Below are 27,232 nucleotides of genomic sequence, written 5' to 3' on the forward strand. Positions count from 1 at the left end.
CACCAGCTAGATGTCTTTTTAGATCCAATGGGAAAAATGATCATTTGGCCAACATTAACATGTGATTTCACACTCTGATGTCACTGATTTCACCCTCTACCGGCCAACATGTCTGCCCTTTTTATGTGTTAGGATTGTTTACTACAGATTTTTAAGGTGTCCTAATTAATAACCACTTATAAACTATATGAACATATGGCCTAATTAATAATAATTAATAAACCATTAAACCATTAATTCATTTCAAATGTATTTACATTTTTGTCAGTATATTGTAGCGGGTAAATGCTCTGTTTTCCCTGGGGGACCTGGGACTCCTAACACTACATTTGCCAAACTCTGTAACATGATTGAAATTGTAAGTTGTTCATAGTTGTTCATAATAGCATATGAACATATGAAATTGTAAGTTGTTCATAATAGCATAGACATAGATGTAAACGATCATCTTATTGTAATGCGGTATCTACGACTTACCCAGAGCTTATGTGTTACTACAGTATGGTGCCTATAGAGCCATATACATATGTATTGACTTTCCCTGGCGTAGGTTTACAACAATAAGAATAGATAATATATCCATACGTCACGTATATAGCCAACCATATCAAATTCATTGATTTTAGAATGGCGGTGCTGCAACAACATTAGAAATGACTGCATTTATGTTTTATACAGCAGTTCGAATGATGTTCTGAAAGCTAATTGAAACCCCACATCCACCAGATGTTGACACACACTCCTTAGAAGTTCTTGCGTTGCTCTCCCCTGCAGTCGGGGAAACTGTGCTCACATCACAGAGCCTGCAGCGCTTGCACCATGCTGGTGTGCTGGGATGCGTCATCAGTGAAGGGTCCTGGGGTCATCGCTTGCTTGGGTCTTTCAGCATCGGGCCCCCCAACTCAGGCGACTCTGCCAGGGCTGATTGGTCCTGGGTCCGCCTCCCAGCAGCGAGGTCCCGCGGATCCGCCCTCTTAATCCAAAGCCACCCGGAGGCCGTTTCTGCAGCTCCAGTGCCGGATCTTTGTGCCTTCCTCTGCGCCACTGGTGAAGCCATGCAGGGTTAGAGCTCTGGCCAGGGGGCGCCCCGCAAAGCCTCCCTAATACACCTCCGCAGGCGCCCAGCCTCTTCGCCAGCCTTGCCTTCTACCCTCCTCCACCTGCCCGGGGACTCAGCCTTCCTCTCGCTGGCCTCCCCCACACGCACCTCCACTCTTCCCAGGTCATGGTTCATTCCAGCAAGCCCAGTTGGCCTATGAGTAGAGGAGCAAACCGGGATGCAGTGGCGCTGTGGCTGTATGTTCTGGGAACTCAGTTATCAGTCAGAGGTGATGGTGAAGACTTTTACCCCAGTCTTTTACCCCAGCCCCCATCAGTACCCCATCTCCCAGTGCTAGTCGTCTCCAGATCCAGCCCCTCGCTAACTAACTCTGCCCCCCGTCACACAATGTCACCATGCCAGGAGAGTGAAGGCCTGCACATGGCTTCCTCCAGTGCACATCTAGCCAGCCACCGCATCTTTATAAATGTAATGGTCTTTGGCTGATGGTGGCTCTTACTGCTGCTAATGGCTGTGGCTACATTCTTGCAAATTGCCTCGAGCACCTGGTCATGGCACCGAGGATAGCGCCCCCCTCCAAGGGCTCTTTGGCAGCTGCGTAATATTTGAGTAACATTTATTGCCATATGCACAATCCGCTTAATATTTGCATAACATTTATTACCATCTGCACATTCTTGTGTGCATGCACCATGCACCCACCGTGCTCTTTATGCACACATGCCTCGCCCACTGGCCGCGTTGTGAGGGCACCGATACTGTGGAGGCAATTTAGAGGTGCACATTTACAGCATTCGAAAATCTTCTCATTCAGAGCGACGTCTGTATTTATCGGTACACGTAGCTCCCTTGGAAATCAAACCCATGGCTGTGGTGTTGTGAGCACCATGTTTCTGTAGCAGGTCTCCCATCTGTGGGTGTGCGCAGTCTGCCAGCTTTGCTTTAATCCCAAGCATCCCAGGTCACCTTCTGATCACTTGAACACTACTGACTGGATATCATTTGGGCTGCATGCTGTTCTCAGTGCGGCTCTGACGTTGACTTGGTAGTGGGGAGATTGAAATGAGTGCTAATCAAATCAACTTGAAATCAAATTGAATTGCTTTTATTGTCACATGACTACACAGCATGCCAAGGTCCACCCTGCAGAATACACTACACATATTATACAAGGAATTTACAACATATATATCACAATGTGCAAAATACAGTAGACACTACAGCTGTGCAATGCACACATTATACATTTTCTTGCCTGTCTGTTATCACACAAAGCAGCGTTTTTGGGTGTTTCTTGTTTTATTTGCCAGTGCAAAACTTCCAGACATCAGTGGTGTACAGTCACAGCGTGACCTCTGATTGAGAGCTTGAGCAGCAGATGGGTTAGAGAGAGATGGAGAACAGCTGCTCGGATTCAAAATACAGAAAAAGTTGTTAGTTCACGAGACATTTATATAAAAACTAAAAACATGCCTATTTAACCATTTTAGAATCTGCCAGGTTTCCCTTTGAGCATGAGTCATTAAGGGAAAATTGCAGATGGTAAGAAACTTCTTAAGGTAAATAATATTACTCTAGTGTTCACCTACCCAGCTAGCTGGAAAACTCACTTGCTTTAAAGTTATTATACCAATAATGAACATGTTATTACTACAGGCAAAGTCATCTATTCTTTCAGTGAACGCAGGTAAGTAATTAAGTAATTGAGAAGTAATGAGTAAGAATAATGGCAGGAGGAGACCTGAGGATTTCCTACAACAGTTGGATTGTCTTAAACATGTTCTTCTATGTAGTAGATTAAGCTTGAATCTGTTCTTCTATGTAGTAGATTAAGCTTGAATCTGTTCTTCTATGTAGTAGATTAAGCTTGAATCTGTTCTTCTATGTAGTAGATTAATCTTGAATCTGTTCTTCTATGTAGTAAATTAAGCTTGAATCTGTTCTTCTATGTAGTAGATTAATCTTGAATCTGTTCTTCTATGTAGTAGATTAATCTTGAATCTGTTCTTCTATGTAGTAGATTAATCTTGAATCTGTTCTTCTATGTAGTAGATTAAACTTGAATCTGTTCTTCTATGTAGTAGATTAAGCTTGAATCTGTTCTTCTATGTAGTAGATTAATCTTGAATCTGTTCTTCTATGTAGTAGATTAAACTTGAATCTGTTCTTCTATGTAGTAGATTAATCTTGAATCTGTTCTTCTATGTAGTAGATTAAGCTTGAATCTGTTCTTCTATGTAGTAGATTAAGCTTGAATCTGTTCTTCTATGTAGTAGATTAATCTTGAATCTGTTCTTCTATGTAGTAGATTAATCTTGAATCTGTTCTTCTATGTAGTAGATTAAGCTTGAATCTGTTCTTCTATGTAGTAGATTAAGATTGAATCTGAGCTACTTTTCCTGATTAGGGCCTCCTTACTCTCCATTGGATCTGGTGGCAAACGTGAAGCTGTAAATATTTCAAACATTTAAAAGAGAATAGAAAAACATATTTAGTACTTGGATATACGTTGGATTTTTTTTCCTGTAGCAATGAACAGTTTTATAATAGTTAGATGAAAATAGTTACAAATATCCCAGAATATTTCTATAAGAAAACGATGGTGCTCAAATATCTTATCAGATGATGTTTTGGTAATGCCATAAATTCACCATGGTGGTTTATATGTTTATTCTGGTGAAATTTTACTGTGTTCTACTGAGAGTAATCCTTTCCACTGTAAAATCAAAGCTAATGGCTGCTAGTTAACAGATTCATTATCCAGAAGCATTACATAAAAAAATAAATGCTAATTTTAAAATACGGACCAATGAGACAGAATAATGGAATGACTTCAGAAGCACGGAGTTGTTTCACAGGTTCCCTTACAAAATGTGATCCAAATGTGTGACGCTGGCGGCACAGAGGGGGCAAGACGCGTTGTTGCTAGAAGGTGCTCTTTATTTTCCCTCACTAAAGGCACTAGCGTATAGCAACAGAAACGAAACAAAAGGGAAGTGCTTGTCGTGGTTCTCCGTGTCGGTTCCCCAGCAGGTAATCCGCTAATACGCAGCGCCGTCCCTGCCGACCAGCGGGTTGAAATAGTGGGAGGTGGAAACGAGGGCCAGGTGCGCATGGTTAGTAGGCCGGTGACTGGGAGCGGGGTAGGTGTTCACTGTGCTCCTCCCAGCGAGTGGGCCGGCCACCCGTGACAAAACGTATTATCACTAAGCAGTTTCTTGCCTTCTGAAGTTGGTTTGGGAGATGAGGTACTAGCCATAATACTGACCGGTCATCGCCCAAGACAAACCTTCCTCCCTCATCACTTTTCACTACATGATCAATATTGCTCCTTACAATAGGGCGAGGCCTGGCTTCAGCTGTGCGTTATACACTGAGACTTTCAACCGCATTAAAAGGGAGAGACGTTTTGATCATCTTGACATTGCTAACGGTCGTCTGGGAGACTGGTTCGTCCTCTTGGCTCAAAGACACAAAAGGACAAGAAAAGCAGAAAGAAATGAAGTTATGGATGTTTCCCGCTGTGCAGAAAGAAAAGGCTCTATATCTGAGTAAACGCACTGAAGACATGAATAACTAGCTTTTATTGAGCAAGAAAATACCACAAACAACAGCTTGAATGTGAAAGCTGACCTGAAGAAACCATTATTAAACTATAGTGGGCACTCCACATAGCAGACAAAAGGGAGAATTCTTCGTTCTTTTCAAGAATGTCACCAGTTGCAGGGCTTAATTTGACTAGACACATTTCCATGGCTTCCTCTTGAACTCTTCTTTCAACTTTAGCATTTTGATCCTCTTATATTGTGTGAGCCATGTTGACAGGACTAAGAGGATTGAATTTTCTGCATTAGGAATCGCATTATATTTTAGATTAGATGTTGGAAGTGATTCTTACTGATATCCAGCTTTAGTAAAATACTTAGAAATCATTGTTATTTCATTCTAAACTAAAGTCATGCTGAATAATATGTCACAAAACACCCCAGTGAACAGGAAGTTCCTTCACTATGTTTATAGCAGTCTTTTTCTGGGTTCTTTTTTGTTGTGTTGTGTTGTGTTGTATTTCTAAACATGTGTTTGTGCTCTTCTTTCGCTTGGTTTCATTACTTTTTTTTGTATTGCAGATTCATCCTTTGTTCCTGCATGAGAGGAGGGCCAATGTGTGTGAATCCCGTTTGCTACGGCGCACCATTAGCGTTCCTGTGGAGACACATTTCCCAGCATCCCACAGTCAGGTGTCTATGGAGAATGGTGAGTCTCAGGCTACGCTCCTGACAGCGGCTCCTAAAATGTTATGCCTACTCTGCTTTCTCATGCTACAAGCAAATGCTATCCAGTATGTGTTTAGTACTTCACGGTACTGTGATGTTGAACATGAATTCAACATTGTGGTATCATTGAAAAGAATTCTTATTTAATGCATGTCATTTTCACTATGACCAGCAGGGGGGAGCGTGTATTGCTTTTCTTTAAGTGGCCCATGTTTGGAAAAGCAAACTAGCTTTTATCCCCAGAGTATATTTTTTTCTTGTAGTGTATATAAATATAAAATATTTTAAGTGTCCTTTCCTCCTCATTATATCAGCTACTTTTTAAACTCGGTAAATAGATAATTATGGTTGTACTTCTAAGATATCCTTTTACATTCTCAAGAGTTTGCTGTGATTGTCTTCTTGAGCTGTGCTTAAAACAAAGTTGCAGTCTCGTCTTAATATTGTCTAGGATCCCTCTGTGTTGGAAAACCCCTAAGTATTTCTTACCGATATTGTTGTGAGGTTTCTTTTATTGTTGGAATAAAGAGACTTACCCTGGAGAGAAAACGCTCTTTAACACGTTTTTCTGCTACTAACTCGAGGTAAAGGATCGTTTCTATCATCCACCACACCCATATTTAACAGGACTTCCTGTGGCCTCAAGTTGACAAAACACACACCCTTTCCCATGCACACAAAACACACACACACACACACACACACACACACACACACACACACACACACACACACACACACACACACACACACGTGTGCGCGCCTAAGCTGAACTTCATTTTGCGATATTTTGGTGCCAGGAAAAGACGCACTGACCGTTGCTTCGATCCTTAATGTTGGGTTGTAGAAACATGTTTTATGAACTATGTACAGCTGGCTTCTCATGCATGACCAGGAGTGTATATTTGTCACTCATACACGCAACCCGCCCACACACGCGCGCACGCACGCACACCAGACGTCGGCGATGGCTATCATTTTGTTTCTGCAAGGTTTTTCCTAATGCATAAAACTCCTCACACAAAGTGCTACCTCGCAGACTTTTTGACTATATCCCAATTACACTGTGAAAGTCAAATCTGATATTCTGAAGTGTATGTGCATCAACCAGTTTCAGTCATTCATTATGTTGTGTGTGAATCTGCCCGGTGATGAGGTTCTTCATTATCATGCCGTAGACGCTGTGAAGATGGTAGCAGACAGTGTGAAAAAAATGCAGTGGCAAGTTTCACAAGTCTCTTTAAAGCACAGCATGCACCTTTATCAGCGCTAGCATCCATTACTAATGTCAAGAATAACGTGCTGAAAATCAAAGTTGTTTGTTTTCGGTTTCAAAGGGATAAAAAAGAATTGCAAAACTAAAGGCAGTCCTACACGACCCCTGCCTAAGTCTGCACCATGCTCTCTCCATGCCGATGGCCAAGGTGCTCACATACAAAGCAACCAAACATATAAACAAGCCAAAACGTGTATTTCTTTTGTAATGAATAGTCTTTTGTTATTAACGTTTACTTTAAGATCAACATTCACTCAGAGCAAGAGGAACTGAGCTGATATAGACAATCCTTAGATTGTTAGCCTCGGATGACATCATGATTTGTAGGGTATCTTAAAAAATTGATCACCATGCATTATTTATGCATATGACTGAAAGTGTGTATTATGTCAAAGATGGGATAATATCTCATTAATTCTATGTTGCCATAAAGCAGCAGTGTATCTTTTTCACCTGGTGTTGTAGTCCATTCCAGGCTCCCAGCTACTGCACTTAGGGATCAGCCATTAATTATAAATTAACTTTAAATAATATTTCTGAACTTTGATGAACACGAAAAAAGCTGAAAAAGAAGTGACATCATTTAAGAGATGTCAAATGATATAGGTACTCAGCATTTCCTGAACACTTCCTGCCCATATTTTCCTCAGACACCGACAATGTAAGCAGAAAAGACCAGCTTCCAACTACAGAAGTCCAAAATGCCACATTAGAACTGAAGAAATGTTGCATAGTGCGAAGGACAAACGCAAAAAGAACAAGAACTTCTCTTAGAAGTAAATTTGCCTCACCAACTTGCTTCTCTTAAGTACAGACAAACAAACCCAATGTCATCGTTAGTGGCTTGAACCGCTCCAGGGCTTTCACTAATGGCTGTGTGCCAGTTCAATTAGTTCTTACAGGTCCTTTGGATTTGGGTGGAGAAGAAAAATAAAAATTCAAAAGTCTTCCAAGTGATGGCCGTGCATCTCAAAGAGTCTCGCTACATTTTGTTTAAGGTCACCAAACAAATGTATTTAAGAGTTTTTTCCTCGAATGAGCCTACCACATGTCCCTTATCCAGTCACTGGCAGACGGACGCTAGGATCCGGAATGCACCTTTCTCTTCAGACACCTGCATGAAGTTGTGCCTGAGGGCCTGCTTCCTGTCCCATAGTTCCCTGCAGTGAGCTGACACCAGGTGTTGGGGCATCACATCCACCTTTCATTTCTGGCTCTGGTTTCTAAATTTGAAGTGAGAACGTAAACACCACCTTCCCTGTGATGGGTTTCATGGATTGGAGATGAGGCTCTGCTTCCTGTTACGCCCACAAACACATGCACGCAGGCACACACACACACACACACACACACACACACACACACACACACACACACACACACACACACACACACACACACACACACACACACACACACACATTTCATTCTTACAAAGTCAAAACAAAGTTCGAAGCTTTATTTAATTAAGTTTTTAAAAAATGCCATAATTTCTCTTGCTCATCACGCTTCAGTTTCCCGTCTTCTCCCAAAAGAACTGTTTTGTTGCTGTGTCTCTGTAGCGCTCTGTCACTCTCAACTGGCAGCCAGCTAATGCACTTTGACATGAGCTTTGATTGTGCTTTCAGTGAATGGGGCAATAATTTAAAGATTTCTACCATTCGTGAGGGAGCTAACTAGTTCATTCAAAAGTCCATGACTCTAAAGACTCACTTTATACCAAAGAAACAGTTTTAGCAGAGTAGCGTAGTATACTCGTCCACAGATGGATATAGTTTCTCAGTGTGAAACATCACTTGCTCACAGATTTCCAGCATGCTAATTTCGCTTGTGTACATTATTACTGCACAGGGTGTCAGATGCTCATATGTCAAGATGCTTTTACATCTTCATTAGGGTATTTTTTGGGTAATTTTTGTATTGTTTTTATACTTTCATCACAGTAAAGTGGCCACTAAACTTTATGCTAACCTTCCTGCTTCCCTCTCAGCATTAAACATGTAACGTATCCTGTAACTGGAGTTGAACGTTAGCTCACGTTTCCTGACGCATGTCTACCCATCTTGGAGTCCGTCTGTTATAAAGTTTAAAGCAGGGACGTTGCCACTTATTTGTTGTAGGAGGTTTCTCTGTTCTCAACTTGTGATTTCATTAGCAAAAGTAGGCTGTCTTCAGCATGTGTGCTAGTACTGACCCTTTCCATCACTAAAGAGGAATCTTCCAGGTGTTCACCTCTAAGTGCATTGATGTACCACATCACATTTGTGATGCTTCAATAATAGAAACGCATAAATAATCAGAGGAAATTTTATTAAGGTAACAGTTATTTTATTGTTATGTTAAATGTTATTAAGATATTCAGATATCACAACTCATGCCTTCTGAGACATATGCAGCCCTAAATTATAACTATTACATACTAACATCCTGATCAACTCTAGGACTCTAGTAATGAAGCAATGAATTTGGGATGAAATATTGTTTTTATGTAAAGTCTCAGGACAAAAAAAAGTGATTTTCAGGAGTTTTCTCTGTTTTTTCTCTCTTTTCAAACACACACACACACACATATACACACACACACACACACACACACACACACACACACACACACACACACACACACACACACTCACTCTCTCTCTCTCTCTCTCTCTCTCTCTTTCTAGAGTGTTTATTCATATAAATAGAACAAGTCCCTGTCTTCTAAGTGTTGGAAATTTGTGGTGGAAAATGTGGGAAAAACACAACCAGGGTAGCTGTGCCTTTAAGAAGCAAGCAAGGAGAGAAAGAGAGTGAGCAACTTAGTGGGAAGAAGGATCTGCATGCACACCACATGCGTCTTCCTCCCTCTTCCTCTTTTTTTCCTTCTCTCTCTCTGTCGCTCTCTCCACGGAGGCACGCTCATGTGGATGTAGAACAACAGTCGGGGAACACGGCATCTCCTGACGTGCAGGACAGAGGGAGCGCGTCTCTCTTCCCTCTCCTCCTCCATCCCTCTATCCCTTCAACTCAGCCGTTCGCACGGGACTTTCGTCTGTTGTCCTGGGTGCATGGAGCCTGACGTGATCCCCGAGCCTGAGACTCAACCTGGTAAGCGCTCGCGGGAATCTCCTGTGCAGTTGCCAGAACCTCGCAGCCAACGGCAACCAGCCTCGGGGCGGTCTGTCTGTGAGTGGAAAAGTTTAGCACTTTATGTGTTGGAGGGTGTTGAGGGCTGTTTGCAAGTTGGTCTCTATTTCTGTAGAAAGAGCTTGGGAATTTCTCCTACTTAACTCAGCTTAGGGGTTTGTGTGTCGGAACGCATACGGATCCTCAGCAAAGTGCAAGATGCTCCGGTGGTTCAGTTTTGTGTTTGTAGGTCATAGAGTGGTGTGCGGGAGCTGGAGAATGAGAACCAGAGGCACAGACTTAGAAGAGTGGGGCAAAGTAGAATGCACCGTGCCCATAAACAAAACCTCTGAGCACGACGCCTCTTTTCCCCGTGCTCCCGGCCCTGAGCCGTGCACTTTAATAACAGCAGCTGTCTGTCACCTTTAAAGAGCTTCTGGCTGTATTGTACTGTTTCCATGATCTCTGTGGAAAGGGACCCTGCTGCAGTGTTGCTAAGTTCTACAGAGAGAGGTGCATAATCTTCAGGAAGAATGTGGCCCCATGGAATGAGTCAACTTCTAAAATATTTGGAGAGCGAGGATTAAACACCTCTTTCTCTATCCACCGGAGTCCGTCTAAAATACAACCCTCCACAACGGGCTTGAGGCCATAGAAAGAGAGGGTGGAAGAGTGAGGAGGAGAGAGAGGGATAGAGGGAGAGAAGGAGAGAGGGAGAGAGGGAGAGGTGTGGTTAGAGAAAGACAAAGGAGATAAGAAGGGCAGGCGAAGGCGAGCGCGATGGCGGCCGGAACCCGACGCCACTGTGCGGTTGTCAAGGCCAACATCTGTGCTCGGCGCGTGCCAAAGCCTCAGAGCATCTCAGAATAAACCCCAAATAACACACTGGAGCAGTGCGTCTCTGGTTCTCTGTGCCACACCCACCACCGCTCTGCCAGGAGTCCATGCCGCAATTTTGGCCAGCGCCATGTGTGGTCACACGATCCAGTGACTGGACTATGAAATTAGAAACCCATTCCCCCTGGTTTGGGACAGCTCAGTGGAAATGCCGGGTTTCTGTGCAAAGACACTAGAGGGGATTTCAGACAGCAGCGGCGGTCTGTAGCACGGTCTGCTTTTTCCACGGCCTTAACGCACCTGTTTCACCTCACCGACTGCTTGACAGTCAGCCGGTGAGTTCAATCAGGTACTGTAGCCTCTAGGACTAGTCCAGGTTCTGCAAGTAAACGTCCATGCCATGATTTTACATCACATAGTTGATCTCACTAATTAATTCTACCTGCTGGCTTGAACTAAGTAGCAGATCCAGGCAGTTGGAACAAAACCTGAGGAGGATTTCTGCTTTCTGAACCTGATCTATCCACTTCTGAGTTTAACTACCCATGCACTAAATGGAGGGTTTACTAGACCTAAAATTAACCCACAAAGTCATTGATGTTCTTTGCAACGACACTACAATAATGTAATGGAATTGGAACCAATAGCTTAGGGGGTCATTTTTTACTTATTTGTGAAAGGCAGAATCAAAATGTGTTGTGGATAAAAACTACAGCCATATGCAAAACACCAGCGTTGACTGTGGTCAAAGGGTCTTATAATGGGTGTTTTTGATAGGGTGCACACATCCTGAGAGCTGTACACCCTGTCAAGGGTGTGGAACCTGGGCTGAGACGTGAAGGTTGATGCCACAGCTCATGAGTCAGATCCCTAAGATTTATTCCGAGCGTGCTGACCTTTGATATCTAATACGGGGTTTCTGTAATTCATTTACATATTGAAAAGGTTCAGTTGCTGTTCTGTGAGTTATGTCGAGGTCATTATGCCAATCTTTTGACAGCGTGAGGTTTGTCTTCCATTTCTTTATCAGGTTCTAATATGCAGCAATGTAATGACCTTCTAAGAAATGACTTCCATTCTTTATTTATAGGCGACTGTAGAAGGTTTATGATCTTCCCCAAGACGAGCTACAAATTATATTGCTGCCTGTTCTCTCTAATGGCTATCGCGCGTTTGTATACAAGGTATGTGTAAGGACAAGAACTCCGTTGCCTTTCATTTCATTTGAACTGATCAGATGGAAATAAAGTAGGGCATCGGCTACACAGTATGCCAGTTAACTGTCAGAAACCCCTTAGAGAAGGTGAGGACTACAGGAGAGTTTTCATTAACAGGCCCAGTTTTGAGTTCTAAAGGGTTTCAGAGGCAAACGCTGTCAGACTGAAAGGCTCCATGGAGATGCCAGCTGAAGCTGATAGTCGGCTATCAGGCTCTAATTAAAGCAAGGTGGTCTTGCCCATCTGAAGCACATGTTTCAGATTAATCCCTGAACTGTAACATTGTTGCACACAGCCCATAAATAAGACAAATTTGATGTTCTATATGATGTTCTATATGACTGATGTACAAAATGTACCAAAAATACATGGAAGATGAATATATAATGACGTAACTCTTGAAACTCAGATTGTAAATAATCACCTTATCATTTTCACTTTATAAGATCAGTTTGTAGCTAGCAATGTTTAAACATCCATGCAAAAATCAGAAATAAATCATGGTTTTAGCAGGAAACTCATCAAGCGATGGTGGAGTCTGGCCATCCAGGTCTGTTTAGAGTGGACAGTAGAGGCTTTTTGGAGGGTATATGAAAAGAGGGTTTTTTTGTTGTTCCTTGTTTGTTTGTTTGTTTTGAGAGAGAGAAAAATCCTGAATCTAAAGCCCTTGTTGAGATGGAAATGGGTCTCAGTGTTTTCTGTCCTACTAAGTTTTATTTTCTATAATAAAAGAGAAATGTGGAGTGGGAGATTTAGAGAGGGGATTACCGCTTGGCTTTTTTATTAGGTAATGAGAATCAGAATACAATTTCTCTTTCCCTATTGGTCTATCTCTCTCTCTCTCTCTCTCTCTCTCTCTCTCTCTCTCTCTCTCTCTCTCTCTCTCTCTCGCTGCATCTGGGAAACACAATGCACTTGTGCCAAATGTGATGTTGCAAAGTTTCTCATGATGAAGCCAAAAGCTATACACCCTGTGCATGCATGCGTGAGCCTGGGATGAGCTGAGCAACACTGTCTCTCACAAGCAGCACCCCCGCCTCCCCCACAGGAGGTGTGCACCGAGCCCACAAGTTGCAGGCCAGGTTTGGCGACCCAGCGTTAGGTTTTTCACAGGACCTCGTAATGTGGGGACTGAATAAACCTTGTTTTGTCAGGCTCTGAGAAAGTTCTCGTATCTTTTAAGATCGTTATGTAACTTCTGTCTGCCTCTCCCTTTAAGCATCTACGTCCCACACTCTCAGTATGTAGCTGTGCTCTTAAGTATATAAACAACTATTCTTTAGAGTGAATACAATACTGAGAGAAAGGTTTGTCATTTTTGATGTGGAAAATAGTCTAGTCAAGCCACTTGAAAGCACTTATCTGCTTTATTATAGACAAGATTTAGAAACATGTCCCAATCAATTTTAGGTGGATAATATGAATAATATTACAATGCTATTAATAGAACATTTTAACGAATTACATCAGATTAGTTTTCCAAAGATTTTTGTACAGAATACATCACTTTGCTGCACCTCTGTTGATGTAGATGTGCTTTGTCACCGGTTTCATGCATCATTGGTTTAATTGAACGGCACTCATTTTTATCCAACAGTAGCACAGTTCGTCCTTGTACAGACAGCAGTAATACTGTGATTCATATCAGTCACAGCGCATCAGTTACAAGTGTTTCCTAACGTGGCGTCGTGGAGGCTTTATCTACCCTTAGGGTAGTTACATAAACATACCTAAAAACTATTTTATTCTGATGCATATGTACGAAACTCTATTTACTTCTATTCTGTGAGCTTGTTAAGAAAAAAAGTAAATACAATGCAGTGCATTCATTGGTCTTTAGATTTTTTAACTTCCACCCTGCTTAAAAATGGTGTGCGCTAGTTACTCATCAGCACTACCTACAGGCCACAGACTCTTTAAAACGGTCCCTGCTATCTATCAAACCAGGCATGACCATGTACACACGGAGCCTGTGCGTTTATCCACATTGTGTCCTTGTCCTTGGGATCTCACATGTCGTCGCATCCGAGCACTGAGTCTAGTCCTCTTCATGTTTGCCCTTATAAATAGTTTTCATAGAATCCAGCGCCAGTTGCCCATGAACGAACCAGGCTATTTAATTAGCTAATCGCGGCGGACGCCGAACGTGCATATTATAATCCACCGTATGCAGATTAAGATGCCCTTGTTTCGTGGGTGTATTTATATAACCGAGTACGTAAGCGTGAACAGAGCTAGACTTTTAAATACATAAGGACCTTCCCTAGTAATCATAAATAGCATGTGTGTTAATATTATGATTGCTATTATTATTACTATTCATGAGAATAAATGAGAGTTTATGGAAATGTATAACTTTAAAAAATATGACTTTTGGTGGCGGAGTCGCGCGAGTTCCTGACGTGCCCATCCTCACCCCCCCGCGCGCCGCGGACAGGGGCGCTTTGTGTCCCGCGCACAGCTGCCGGCTTTCGTCCGCAGGGCTGAAGCTGGGTTGGAAATCTACCCCGAATCACTGCTCCACAGAGGTTACATTTTACACCGTGTTCTTTTTAACAGTTAGGACTTCAGTACTACTGCTACTACTACTACTGCTACTACTACTACTACTACTACTACTAATAATAATGACAACAAGAAGAAGAATGGTTTTTTTTCTGCACATTAACTTTCAGATTTCTGTGCCTTGTAGGACTATGTTTAACTGAATAAATGAATACCAGTGGCCACAAGGAATCTTTGCAAATTCTTTTTAAAAAGAATTTAATTGCTAGTTGATCAGTTATACAAAACAGACAAGTTGAATGTCATATGGTGCAGCGTACTACAGTTTGCATAACTGTTTTTCTTTTTTTGAGTGTGTAACATCATATTATGTGTTCTGATGCTGGATGTTTTAATTATTGTATTTAAATGAGACTAAAGAAACATTTCCAGCTTCAGTTGAACAAAGTTAATTCAATTCAAGTCAATGACAATAATAATAAATAGTGTCTAGGTTACCCTCAGGTGATGGAAATAAAAACTTTCAAAGGTTTTGCTGGGGATGTGTTTTATGTACTACCTGATTGTTTTGAAGCAGAAAAAAGGATCAATCACTTACTTTGCAATTACAGATCCATCTGATTTGGAACAGCAGGTGATTCCAAAGTGTTTATTGAGAAATATGTACACCGCAAGGATAATTACTGAGTGTGTGGTGAATGAGGATGTTGTCATGCAGGAAAAATGGACTATGTTTGTGACACACGTTGCTGGTGAAAGCACTGCTATCCTATGCAAACTGGCCTACACTGAGCTGGTATTCATGCACTGCATATGGCTTCAGTATGTACACCTGCAAACAGCTTTCTAGTCCGTTACTGGTCTTGGTAAAATGCACTTCACATTTTGTACAACTGATATACTGATTCGAAGTTGAATTAAACAGATATAGAAATAAATGTGCTATGCTACATGGACTTGTTACACGTAAATTTATATGACATGGATATGACAATTACCTTGTGCTCTGTAAGTATTCTGACCATGCTGTGTTGTTTTTAGAGGTGCACAATAGATCAGTATCTTATTTTTAATTTATTGTCAATATTGTAATTTTGGCTGATAATTACCAGTGCTAATTGTCATTAATTCAGCATATTAAAGCTTCTGTTTAATAAGCTTTCTGTGACCTCTTTCAGATCCTGGCATAAAATGGCACTCATCATCTCGGAAAGGTTAGAAAATGAAATCTAATTAAACCTTTTTGGCCCTCTTTGTACTAAGAGCAGCATATGTTTACAATAATTGTGAGGTCTGATTTACCTGAAGTTATGTAACATTAATTAATGATACATTTTTAAAGTTTAACATGTCTTACACCCTTCATGAATAGATTATAGTTTGAACTTGCTTTAAAATGCATAACAGTAAAAAGTTATTAATATCGATATCAGCCAGAAGGTGCTAATGAGCAATGATCATATCGGCCAAAGAAATTGAATATAGGTGCCGCCACACCACAATATTTACATATGTGTAAATAAACACAGGTTTTTTAAAAATAAATAATCCCTTCAAAAAAAACCCCCCACAAAAGCCAAATTGACAATTTGGCTACGTGGTCTGAACAGGAAAAACCATGACACTGTTCACACTCTTACAGACTTCGCTGGATACATTTTGATATAGCTGATTAAAAATGGTTGCCATTAGATGCTCCATATTTAAATAAGTATTAAGAACACAGCATAGCATCCTGATTGGCTGCTCCTGGAGCCGTTCAGCCTGGTTTGCTCAGTGCTCTTCCTCCCCATGCCCGAAAACAGCCTAGCGCATTTAACACTGCAAAATTCCAGACAGCAAGCTTTCGGAAGGCAATTCAGGCGGCCAAGCACCCGTTGTTTGGTTTGAAGTGCACTCTGACAACAATTTCCTTCAGTTACTAGCCTGAGCATTCCCACGGAGCATGCCCATCTGTTGCCCAGGGGTGGGAGTAGGAACCACGACAGTGGACTTTCCAATAAAATAAGTGTTTCTAATAAATCACACAGGCAGCAGTAAGACGAGCATTGTACAGACTGAAAGTATTACTGTTGTAGTGAAACAAATCATGCTGTCTTAAAGGGATCATCTGGACAGGCAATGATTGGTTAAAATCTTCTCTAATCCTGTTACGACTACTGGATCTTAATTATGCACTGGTAACTTCATGGATATATTTTTGCTAACTTCATTGTGAAATGGCAGGAAATTCATCCTTAACATTTTTAGACTAGAATGCTAGTCAACATTTTTGAATGCCAGATAGCAAAAACTTTCTCTATTATTGACCAGGTTCTTAATGTTTATTTTTTTCTGCTTCAATCTGGATTTAGTCTGCAATAAATATGTGCTAAAGCTAAGCATACGTCTTAGCTGTAATTAGCCTGTCTGTAATTTTGGTAGGACCTCTCCTTTGCGAGCTTTAGAATCAGATGACTACAAGTAGGGTCACAGCTCCTTGTTCTGCACAAGCAACCCAGTACAGCAACAAACACAAGTGTTCTGAACGCACACAGTTAAAGACCAGGTTGAGCCTCATGCTTTTCCAAAAGGTCAGAGGCCAGTGACCTTTTAACTTCAGTCTGTCGTAAGCGCATTGTGTCTGTGGTGCGTTTTGAAGGAAATGTGATCACACACACACACACACACACACATGCACACACACACACACACACACACACACACGCACACACACACACACACACAAACTGAGATGGAAAAGGTTGTGAGGCAGGAAGGAGAGGCTTTCAGAAAGGTGTTGTGGTCACCTATGTGAGGGCAGTTTCTAGTTTCTTGCCTTTGAAACTCTGTACCCACAGACATACCTGTAGGTGCTCGCTCTCTCGCTTTCTCTCTCACTCTCTCTCTCTCTCTCTCGCTCTCTCTCTCTCGCTCTCTCTCACTCTCTCTGTCTCTCTCTCGCTCTCTCTCTCTCGCTCTCTCTCACTCTCTCTCTCGCTCTCTCTCTCTCGCTCTCTCGCTCTCTCTCTCTCTCTCTCTCACTCTCTCTCTCTCTCTCTCTCTCTCTCTCTCTCACTCTCTCTCTCTCTCTCTCACTCTCTCTGTCTCTCTCTCTCGCTCTCTCTCTCTCTCTCTCTCTCTCTCTCTCTCTCTCTCTCTCTCTCTCGCTCTCTCTCTCTCACTCTCTCTCTTTCACTCGAAATCTCAGATGTGTCACTAGGTCATGGAAGGGCAAGAATGAATGGATACTTATGTCACTTTCATGGAGAAATGTCCCATGTTCCCACTGCCCAGAGACATAAAGGAAATATGAGACTATCAGACTGCAAGTGCTTGTGTGTGTGTGTCTTTGTGTGTGCGTCTTTGGGTGTGTGTGTGTGTGTGTGTGAGTCTGTTTATGTTGTGAAATCTAAAGAATATTAACTTTTCACTTTTGCCAGTGAATGGCTTCTGCCAGATCTGCTGGCTTTGGCTAGATCAGTTGGTGGAGTGTGTGTGTGCTATGTTGTGAGCAGGGCTCTTTCTTGATTTTCATAGGCTATGCAGCTGTAGAATGCATGCCTAGTGTCTTTGCCTACTCCGCCACAGCCTGAGTCCTGATTGGTCGGTTCTTGGTCTGGAATTCCACTCTCTTGGCTCTTGACCCCGCCTCCTGTCTACCCCGAGGGTGTCAAAGAACAACGGCATTCCCCAGCATAATGCACAAGAGGTGTGTGTGTGTGTGAGAGAGAGAGTGTGTCTATCAACGTCTGTGTGTATGTATAGGTGGACAAAAGGATACTAGCTGTTGCTTTTGCTGTTGATGGGATGTGAATTGACAAGAAACAAGGTACATGTATCTTATATACTCTCTTTCTTACACACACACACACACACACACACACACACACACACACACACACACACACACACACACAAACCTCCTCTTCCTCTCCCCTAGTTTGCATGGCTTAGATCTTGAAAAGGGGAGGATCTGAACAGTGCTCGCAGTGAAAGCACCTACTGGAGTCCAGCACTTCCACACACACACACACACACGCACGCACGCACGCACGCTCATACGTTCACATGTTCTCCTCCCTTTTGTACTTTTTCGACCGCATACACACGATACCGTGAGCATGCACGCACACATGCTTTGTCGCTCCCGCTAAGGCAGGCAAGGTTTGGAAAGTGTGTCAGTGTGAAGAGAGGGAAGAGACCCAGAGAGAGACAGAGAGACAGAGCTGGACATTGCTGGGACGGGGCATTGCTGTTGGTCATCCATGTGGTGGCACTGGAATAGTTTTAGCCATCACTTCTCCACTGCTGTAGGACTTGGCCCAAGTTAGAGGTAAAGGAGAATTTTTCTCTCTTTCGCTGCTTGCTATGTCTGTCAGTGGTGTGTGTGTGTGTGTGTGTGTGTGTGTGTGTGTGTGTGTGTGTGTGTGTGTGTGTGTGCGTGTGCGGGGTGGGGGGGTTGTGTGTATGTAGGGGGGATGGCGAAGTCTTGGAGGGGTTTTTCCTTCACCTTTTATGTTTCGCTGTGTTTGTAAAAAGCGCCAGGATCTCACACAGTCTGTCTCACTCAGCCCCCTAGGAGACAGTTTACAGAGTGCAGGAGTTCATTACACTAGTGATTTATTTTAGTCTTCATTGTTCCTGTTTGTCCAGGCCTAGACAGTGTGTACTGGTACTGTACTGGTATTGGACAGTGGTAGCTCATTGGTTAAGGTACTTGTCATTGGAAGGTTGCTGGTTCAAGCCCCACTGTTGGGCTCCTGAGCAAGACCCTTAACCCTCAAGTTGTACTCAGTCATAATTGTAAGTTGCTTTGGATAAAAGAATCAGCTCAATTCCATGAATGTTAATTTTGTACTGTTTTTTCTTTAAATTCCACCCCTGATTGCACACGCCAATATATCAATCTAGAAACAAGAAGCTTTTTCCCCCACATATATACACATGCATTGTCTGTTTAAAAAGTTGTGTGTGTGTTACTCATTAGTCTTTGATAGAAAATTGTCTCACGGTGTCCTAAGATGTTGATTTAGGTTTAACACAATATGGTGTAAGTCCCTGTGAGGGTGAACTAAAGAGTGCTATGATAAAAGAATTCTTTTACCTCTTAAGAGCCATGTAGTCTGACATGCCAATGCACACATGTATTAAGATGTGTGTGTACTTGCACACATGCATTAAGGTGTGTGTGTGTGTGTGTGTGTGTGTGTGTGTGTGTGTGCAGCTCACAATTTCTTAATTTCCTGATCAGGCATTTTCCAGTATGCTGCTTATTCTTAACCAATAAACTGTATAGGTTTATATGTCCATATAAGGTTTGTGTCAGTTTACATTGGGTTTGTCCAGCTTCTTGTGGTGTCCTAAATGTAAATTGGAATTCTGGATCATTTGTCCCGTAGTTTTCCAGCTTTGGGAATTGTTTTTGTGAGGTTTGAGCGATACCGTTTTCTGAGTTCATTGTTACTCTATTAATAGCTCGGGTGGGATAGCCAGGGAGTCGACAGCTGGTGGGAAGGAAATGAGACTGGAGAGGAGAGGGATTACCAGGAGACTAGAGAGGAGAGGGATTACCAGGAGAGTGCAGAGGAGAGGGATTACCAGGAGACTGAAGAGGAGAGGGATTACCAGGAGACTAGAGAGGAGAGGGAGTACCAGGAGAGTGGAGAGGAGAGGGATTACCAGGAGACTAGAGAGGAGAGGGATTACCAGGAGACTAGAGAGGAGAGGGATTACCAGGAGAGTGGAGAGGAGAGGGATTACCAGGAGACTGGAGAGGAGAGGGATTACCAGGAGAGTGGAGAGGAGAGGGATTACCAGGAGAGTGCTGGGGTTGCGCTCCAAGATCGAGTTATGAAGTCCTGGGAAATGCAGTTGCTGGGAATGACTGAATTCAGGTTCAGTTACAAAGGGGTCATGCAGCTGAGTCAGTTAAAGTTTGGGCTTGATATTGTCCTTGTATCTGGGGAAACAGTAGCTCTGTGTGTGTGTGTGTGTGTATGTGTGTATGTGTGTGTATGTCTGTATCCGTATGTAGGAGTGTGTGCCTCTTTCTGTTTACAGTGACACTCCTACATAAAACTAAGGCTCAAACATGAAATAGAGAAGTCACTTTATTAATCTTTAATCTTTGTCAGATTATGAACATAAAGGGAGGGACTGTCATAACAAACAGGGCGAGACACTAATGTGAGTGTGACTGCTAAAGAAGAGCCCTACTGAGACTGTGACAACACTCACCACTTATTGTATGCAGACACAGTTTGGTCAGAAGCCATGTCAGTATACAATTATTACCCAATTAAACTGAGCCAAAATGGAAATATATCATTTGCGCTGTCATAGGACTGCCTTACACAACATTTGGTCAGTTCTGTGTAGTCAGAAGTTAGTTGACTGGTGGCAGCATGTCATGTTCTCTGCACAAGTGTGCCTTGTTTCATGCTTTAAAATGACACGTTTTAGGTATTGACCTATTTTGTATGTATATACATGCATGCATATGCTTTTATATGTTTATTACAAATTATTGTTGTATACAATGTTTGCATGAGTGCTAACAATGTTATTTTCACTGCACATACAGTCTAACAGTCTGTACTTACAATCTGAAGATAGATTAAGAGTATCCAGCTAACGGCTGCCTTTTGGTCCAGACCAGGTCTCTTGAGAAAGAGGCTGGTATAGAGTGCATCGGAGAGTACCTTCCCAGGGTACAGCCAGTCACCTGACTTCTGACCCCCGCAGTGGTGCAGGGAGTGATGGGGTATGACTCACGGTTGACTTTAAACTATATGGAACCTATTTGCTACGGTTACAGAGTAGGTGCACCTAGTCAAGAAATGAAGCACTGCAAGGGTGAAGTAGCCAGTAGCAGTGTACTCTCCTGCTAGAGGCAGAGAGCCGTGCTCGACTTCTCTCGACCAGTTCATTTCTGCGACTTGCAAAAAGCACATCCCCGAGGCACGTCACAAAAGTAGCAGTGTCCCATCGACTTTTCCTGTCGGTTTTCTGAAGGGGTGCGTACTCTGGCATTATCCGGGGCAGACTTCCACTCTGGAATGTTAAATACCTTCTTCTCTTCCCCAACACCCAATTTTTCCTTGCGCACACGCTCTCTGCTGTCAGCCAAAGTTGTCCTTAATGCTTAATGTCCTAGGCACCCATTTAAAGTGCTTTAAGTAGCTCCCCCGTGTGCAGTTAGTTGGGTCTACCCTCTCTTTGCTTGTATCTACACATACATCTTGTTGTAAGAATATGTTCCTTGGTGTCCTGTTACATTAATTGCTGTCTGCTCTTTGCTGGGACAAACTTGAGCCTAGATGATTAGGAGTGATGTATTGATATTAGATTTTGTTGTTATTCCACAAGATTACAATTTAGTATACTTTTACACACATCTATGTAATGTTTGGCTTGAAGAGAGTAAAGAGTATAAGACCCTGCATGTGTGTGTATAAGTGTGTGTGTCTTTATCATTGGCACAGGATGTTGATTGTTCTCTGCTAATTAGAAAGATATGTTGGTCATTTCATGCTGTCAAGGGTTGCTTGAGAGAATCTGAGTCACTCTCGCCCACACTGTGGTCGCTGATCACGTGCGTTTTTAGTTGTAATGTGCCACATAACACAGTTCACAAGAAAGAAGGCAAAGAATACAAAGATGCTCAGTTTGTGATTTTGTTGGCTGTCCGTTTTCATTTTCGTGATCTTCCGGTATAATCGGTTTTGTGAACACGCTTTTTTATTCCAAACTGAGTGGTGGATATTACTTTTCCGTTTTTCATCCAAATAAAGGGAACATTATGCAGTGCTTGTGGACTAACCAAAACTCATGGCTCACAGTAGGAATGGAGCAGTAAGGTTTGCGATCTCCTACTGTAGCAGGCCCAAGCACGCGCCCAGCCATGTGAGGTTGGGCCTCGCCAGCCGCTCCATGAGCGCGACATAGAAATGTCACGCTACGTATGGTATTTATGTATGGCTTCACCTTCTTTTGACCTTCCGGCTTCGGGCATTGTCCTAGAAACTTACAGAAATTTGGTTTCCTCACATAACGGGAGTGTAACCTCCTTCGTTTTAATCAAATGAGGTCTGCAAGTCTGAGACAGATGGATACAACTGTACTCTAAAATGATCAGTTACACTGCAGTACAATGAATTTGTGCATTCTGAGTGCTCTTAAGTGAGGATGGTGTCCCAGTGGCACTTGGGCTTGGCTTGAGCTGTTTTGTTTTGTGTTTGTTTTATTTACATTTTTTTTTTTGGGGGGGGGCACTTGCTTACAAGGGATATTTGTGAACACATTAAGGCTGGAATATTACTTCCCAGTAATATTAACATGTTAGGATAGTGCTTGCTCAAGTGAAGGCAAGAAAGGTGTGTGTGTGTGTGTGTGTGTGTGTGTGTGTGTGTGTGTGTGTGTGCGTGTGTGTGAGTGTGTGTGAGTGTCTGGTGTAAATTACTACAGTTCTGCAAAATGTGGTGGGTTACTCACCACTTGTTTGAGGAAACGTGCTTTTTTATCTTACCATAACATTACTAAACCATGCTACGGACGATGGTGTGTCTAGTGTTCTGGTTTGCCTATATAGCGTGCAAAGAAGTCGCCTGAATCTTAATCAAAATGAATAAATAAAAACTGAGAGCTGCTTGCATCCCGCAGGCTGTGAAATACATCCGCTAATAGAACGTGGGTCTTGTTCACAGTTGTCATGGTTGTGGCTGGGTATTTGTGATGCCAAGAAATGCCTCCATTGTTGTGATCTGCCATTCTCTTAATGCTGTGTGTTCTTCCGTCCAGACACCCCCCCACCGCAAAACACGCACACGCACACAACTGCACACACACACACACACGCACAGGCATACAGAGACACATGCACACTGAATACTTTATTTCCACATAGATAATAAAGCAAGAACCCACGCTGATGCTCATCTGGACACACGTGCATACACATACACACACGGACTTCCTGTGGCTCTCTGACAAAAACAGGAAGAGAGACAGGGTCAACCCCCCAGCTCCATAACACATGCCTGAGCCATTTATGACCAGGCAGAATGCAGAAAGGCTTTTTGTGGAATAATTAACTGAAGGCTTGCTCTGTAAGATGAGCAAAAGGAAACAGCAGCAGCTAGTTCTGTGAACTGAGCCAATTTAGGACAACCTGTCAAGCATGCATACATTACTATATTTTTAGCTAGAGCCTTTATTTCACTGGTTAAACCTTTTTTAAGTAATGTGATCTGCGAACAAGAGACTGATACTTTGTCAGTTTAGACTGAGGTTAATTAACATCTTAAAAATTCAAATCGACATGATTTTATGACATTTGGTCCGATGGCTCCTGTCAGCTACTTTATCAGGCAGATGAGAGAACTAACAGATTCCTCGCAGTCTTGTGCATGTTCTGTGTGGAAGTGCAGTGGTTTGAGCTGCATTTTCATGGCACATGTGGTGGTGCATTCACAGAACAAGATCACAATCTGTATTGGTCCTTTATTTTATGCCAGTGGTTCATCTGTGAATTAATTGCGAGTTTATCTGTGAATAAATTTTTTAAATTATTTTTTTATATATACCAAAGGGCACCTGGTGACATTATGCTTTTAATATACATATGCATAATATTTAATTACTATATTTCAAATTTATATTGTATAGTGCTTTTCACAACACATACCATGTTCTCACAAATCAGCATTACAGAAGTCATCTGTACAGAGAATCTGGGTCCTGGCCCCAATGAGCAAGCCAAGGCAACAGTAGCAAGGAAAAACTAGATCAGAACCAAAGCTCAGAAAGGGAACCCTTCACCTCCGCTCCACACTGGATGGCAAAGTAATGACACAGGGAATAAATTTGCGTTTGCATTTAACATTCACTTGCTAATAATCTGTGCAGAGGTGCACAGATTATTCACTGAGAACTAATTAGTAGTTCAATTCAGAGTCCAAACAGTAAACAACTAAACACAGTGTATCAGGAGTGCCAGTAACAGTAGTGAAAGGTTCTTCACTAAAGTTTCCATGGCACCCATGAGCAGTTTTTGATCTCTTCGGGAGAGTAGGTGGAACATGCAGTTGACTCAGATAGGTACAGCTGGAGGGTCCATGGTGGTCCGACAGGTGTGGAGGACAGACAAGCAGGAACTCTCCTTCAGCGTGGAGCTTGTATCAGCGTCAGAAGAGACACGGCAGGCAGAGAAGCAAAAAAACTGAGATGGTTAGCACTGCTTGGAATGCACTGGACAGTTATATATGTTTACAGTATTATGAGTGCCACAGACACTCATTACGTTAAACCTACAGGAACTTTTACAACATGCCATTCTAAATCCGTAGGCATTAATATGAAATTGGTTCCCAGCCTTAACAGCTTCCATTTTACGGGAAGGCTTTCTACAAGATTTTGGAGTGTGTCTATGGACATTTTTGCCCATTTATCCTAGAAGAACATTTTGGAGGCCCAGACACTGATGTTGGACCTGGCTGGCAATCTCCATTCTAGTTCATCCCAAAGCTGTTCGATGAGGTTGAGGTCAGGGCTCTGTGCAGGCCAGTCAAGCTCCACACCAAACTCACCCAACCGTCTTTATGGACCTTGCTTTCTGCACTGAGGAACAGTCATGCTGGATCAGAAAAGGGCCTTCCCTAAACTGTTCCCACAAAGTTGGGAGCATTCAATTCTCCAAAATGTCGTGGTATGCTGAAGCATTAAGATATCCCTTCACTGGAACTAAGTGGCCTAGGCCAACCCCTGAAAAACAACCCCATAGCATTATGCCTCCTCCACCAAACCATACAGCTATACGGCACAGTGCAGTCAGGCAGGTGATGTTCTCCTAGCATTCAACAAACCCAGACTCGTACACCAGACTGCCACATAGAAAAGTGTGATTTGTCACTTCACAGAACACATTTCCACTGCTCCAGAGTCCAGTGGCAGTGTGCTTTGCACCGCTCCATCCGACGCTCGGCGTTGTGTTCGGTGATGCAAGGCTTGCACGCAGCTGCTCTGCCATGGGAACCCACGCCACGAAGCTCCCGGCACACAGTTTTAGTGCTGATGTTAATGCCACTGGAGGGTTGGAAGTCTGTAGTTATTGAGTCAGCAGAGCGTTGTAGACTCTTATGCACTGTGGGCCGCAGCACTCTGTAACTTTAGGTGGTCTGAGTTGCTACGGTTCCTAAAAGCTTCCACGTTTTCAATAAAACCACTAACAGTTGATCATGGAATATCAAGCAGGGAGGAAATTTCATGGGCTCACTTGTTGCCAGGATGGCATCCTCTTACAGTTTTTAAAGACAGACTGCATGGCAAGATGCTTGATCTTATACACCTCCGGCAACGGGACAGAAGGAAGCTCCTGAATCATATGATTAAGGGGTGTATCCCGATACTTTTGACCATACAGTGTATCTATAACACACACTTCCCTGAAACATCAGCACACCTCTGCTCCGCTGTCAACAGTCCAGTGTGTATGTGCGACATCAGTGGGACAATAGCACCAACATCTCAGTTTACCAGAATGTTCTGTGTTCATGGACCCCAAGATCTGCACCATTTATCTAACATGAAAAGTCATTTTCAAAAGCTTGACTGAACCAATATATTTTCAACCTAAGTTTAAAAACATAGATTGAAATACTCAATGTAGAAATTGAAGGGCAGCCAGTGCAGTGTCTAAAATCTGGCTAACATGGTCAACAGAAAGGCTACCAAAATGTAGCATTAATTCAGGCTGTTTGTTTCTAGCCGATTAAAAAGACAGGGAAGAAGGTCCTTTGTTTTGTCTGGGTTTAGTAGGAGGACATTATCTGACCTCCATGCTTTTATGTCATTGACGTGGCACTCTGTCCTATTCAGTTCAAGTTTATTGTTCATATTAGCTGATACGTACAACTGCATAAAACATAGTGATCCAAGCATGCAGCCATGACGGAGGCCATATTTCACTTTTGCCTGGATGGACACTTCAATGTTCAAGTTGGTAGCTGGTCATTCAGGTAGGATCTGAAACAGGAAAGGGCTTTTCCTGTGACCTCAATAATGTCATTTATAGCTTGTCTAGGAGAGTGTGACTTACTGTGTCAAATCAAGTAGAACAAGCAAAGATATGCAACCTTTAACAGCGAAGTGTAAAAGATAATTTGTAATCTTTACTAAAGCCGTCTCTGTACTGTGATGCAACCTTTTTCATGAATGCGACTCTTATGCAGGTGTGAGCTTAGCTGGTGCACCATGGATTTGTCCAAAGTCAGATCTAAGTGGCAGGTTGGAAATAAGTCTGTAATTTGAAATCTTAAAGGGGTTGAGATTTGGTCTCTTGGTAGTAGGCCTGATTTCTTCCAAGACTGATAGAAGAGTTTACTAACTCAATCTGAAGTGAAGTGTACAATTCCAACCTCACTGCTACAGCTACGCTGGGCTCAGTATCTACTTTTGTTGTGTAATGTAGCAGATAAGCAGAGTGTTTCAGTTTACATGATAACTAATAGAAACCTAATAGTTTCCATTTAATTGATGAAAAAGTTCATGAAGTCATTACTGCTGCAGGCTAGTAGGTATCGGAGATTCTGTGGCTGATGGGTTCTTAGTGCTGAATAGTATTCTGGGATTATTCTTGCTCTTTTCAATCAGCGAGGAAAGATATGATGTGTGTGCTGTAGTAACCTGCTGCAGTGTATAAGGCTAAAATAAAATGACAAGCTGTGGAGAACATTCTGATGTGCTTGGCAGTAGTAATGACACAATATATTATGCATGTAAATCCTGCTCATACAAACATTTGTGACTACAACATAAACTGATATATATGTATTTATATATGCACAAAATATACAGACACCCACTGCCCAGACAGGTCATTCACAAACTATTCCACTGGAAACATTTACAAGCACAATTACAAGACAAGTTGGCATCGGTCCAGCAGCTTCCGAGCCCACAAACCTGGCCCTCT

The 27,232-nt window shown here is 42.5% G+C and overlaps 1 protein-coding gene across 2 annotated transcripts in view; it reads left to right on the forward strand.

Annotated features, from left to right (window-relative positions):
* Positions 1 to 9,512: 9,512 nt before the first annotated feature.
* dab2ipb (DAB2 interacting protein b) overlaps positions 9,513 to 27,232 on the forward strand; it is a 94,749-nt gene continuing 77,029 nt past the window's right edge. Inside the window, exon 1 of one of the 2 annotated variants that reach the window (XM_035527709.1) lies at positions 9,513 to 9,703. In XM_035527709.1, the coding sequence (XP_035383602.1) occupies positions 9,664 to 9,703 (40 nt within the window). In that variant the 5' untranslated portion in view covers positions 9,513 to 9,663. Of the gene's footprint in view, positions 9,704 to 18,336; positions 18,596 to 27,232 lie in introns of those variants that run through there. The other variant, XM_035527710.1, reaches the window with a different exon arrangement.

The sequence above is a fragment of the Electrophorus electricus genome, chromosome 6 (genome assembly GCF_013358815.1).
Source record: "Electrophorus electricus isolate fEleEle1 chromosome 6, fEleEle1.pri, whole genome shotgun sequence".
Lineage (NCBI taxonomy): Eukaryota > Metazoa > Chordata > Actinopteri > Gymnotiformes > Gymnotidae > Electrophorus > Electrophorus electricus.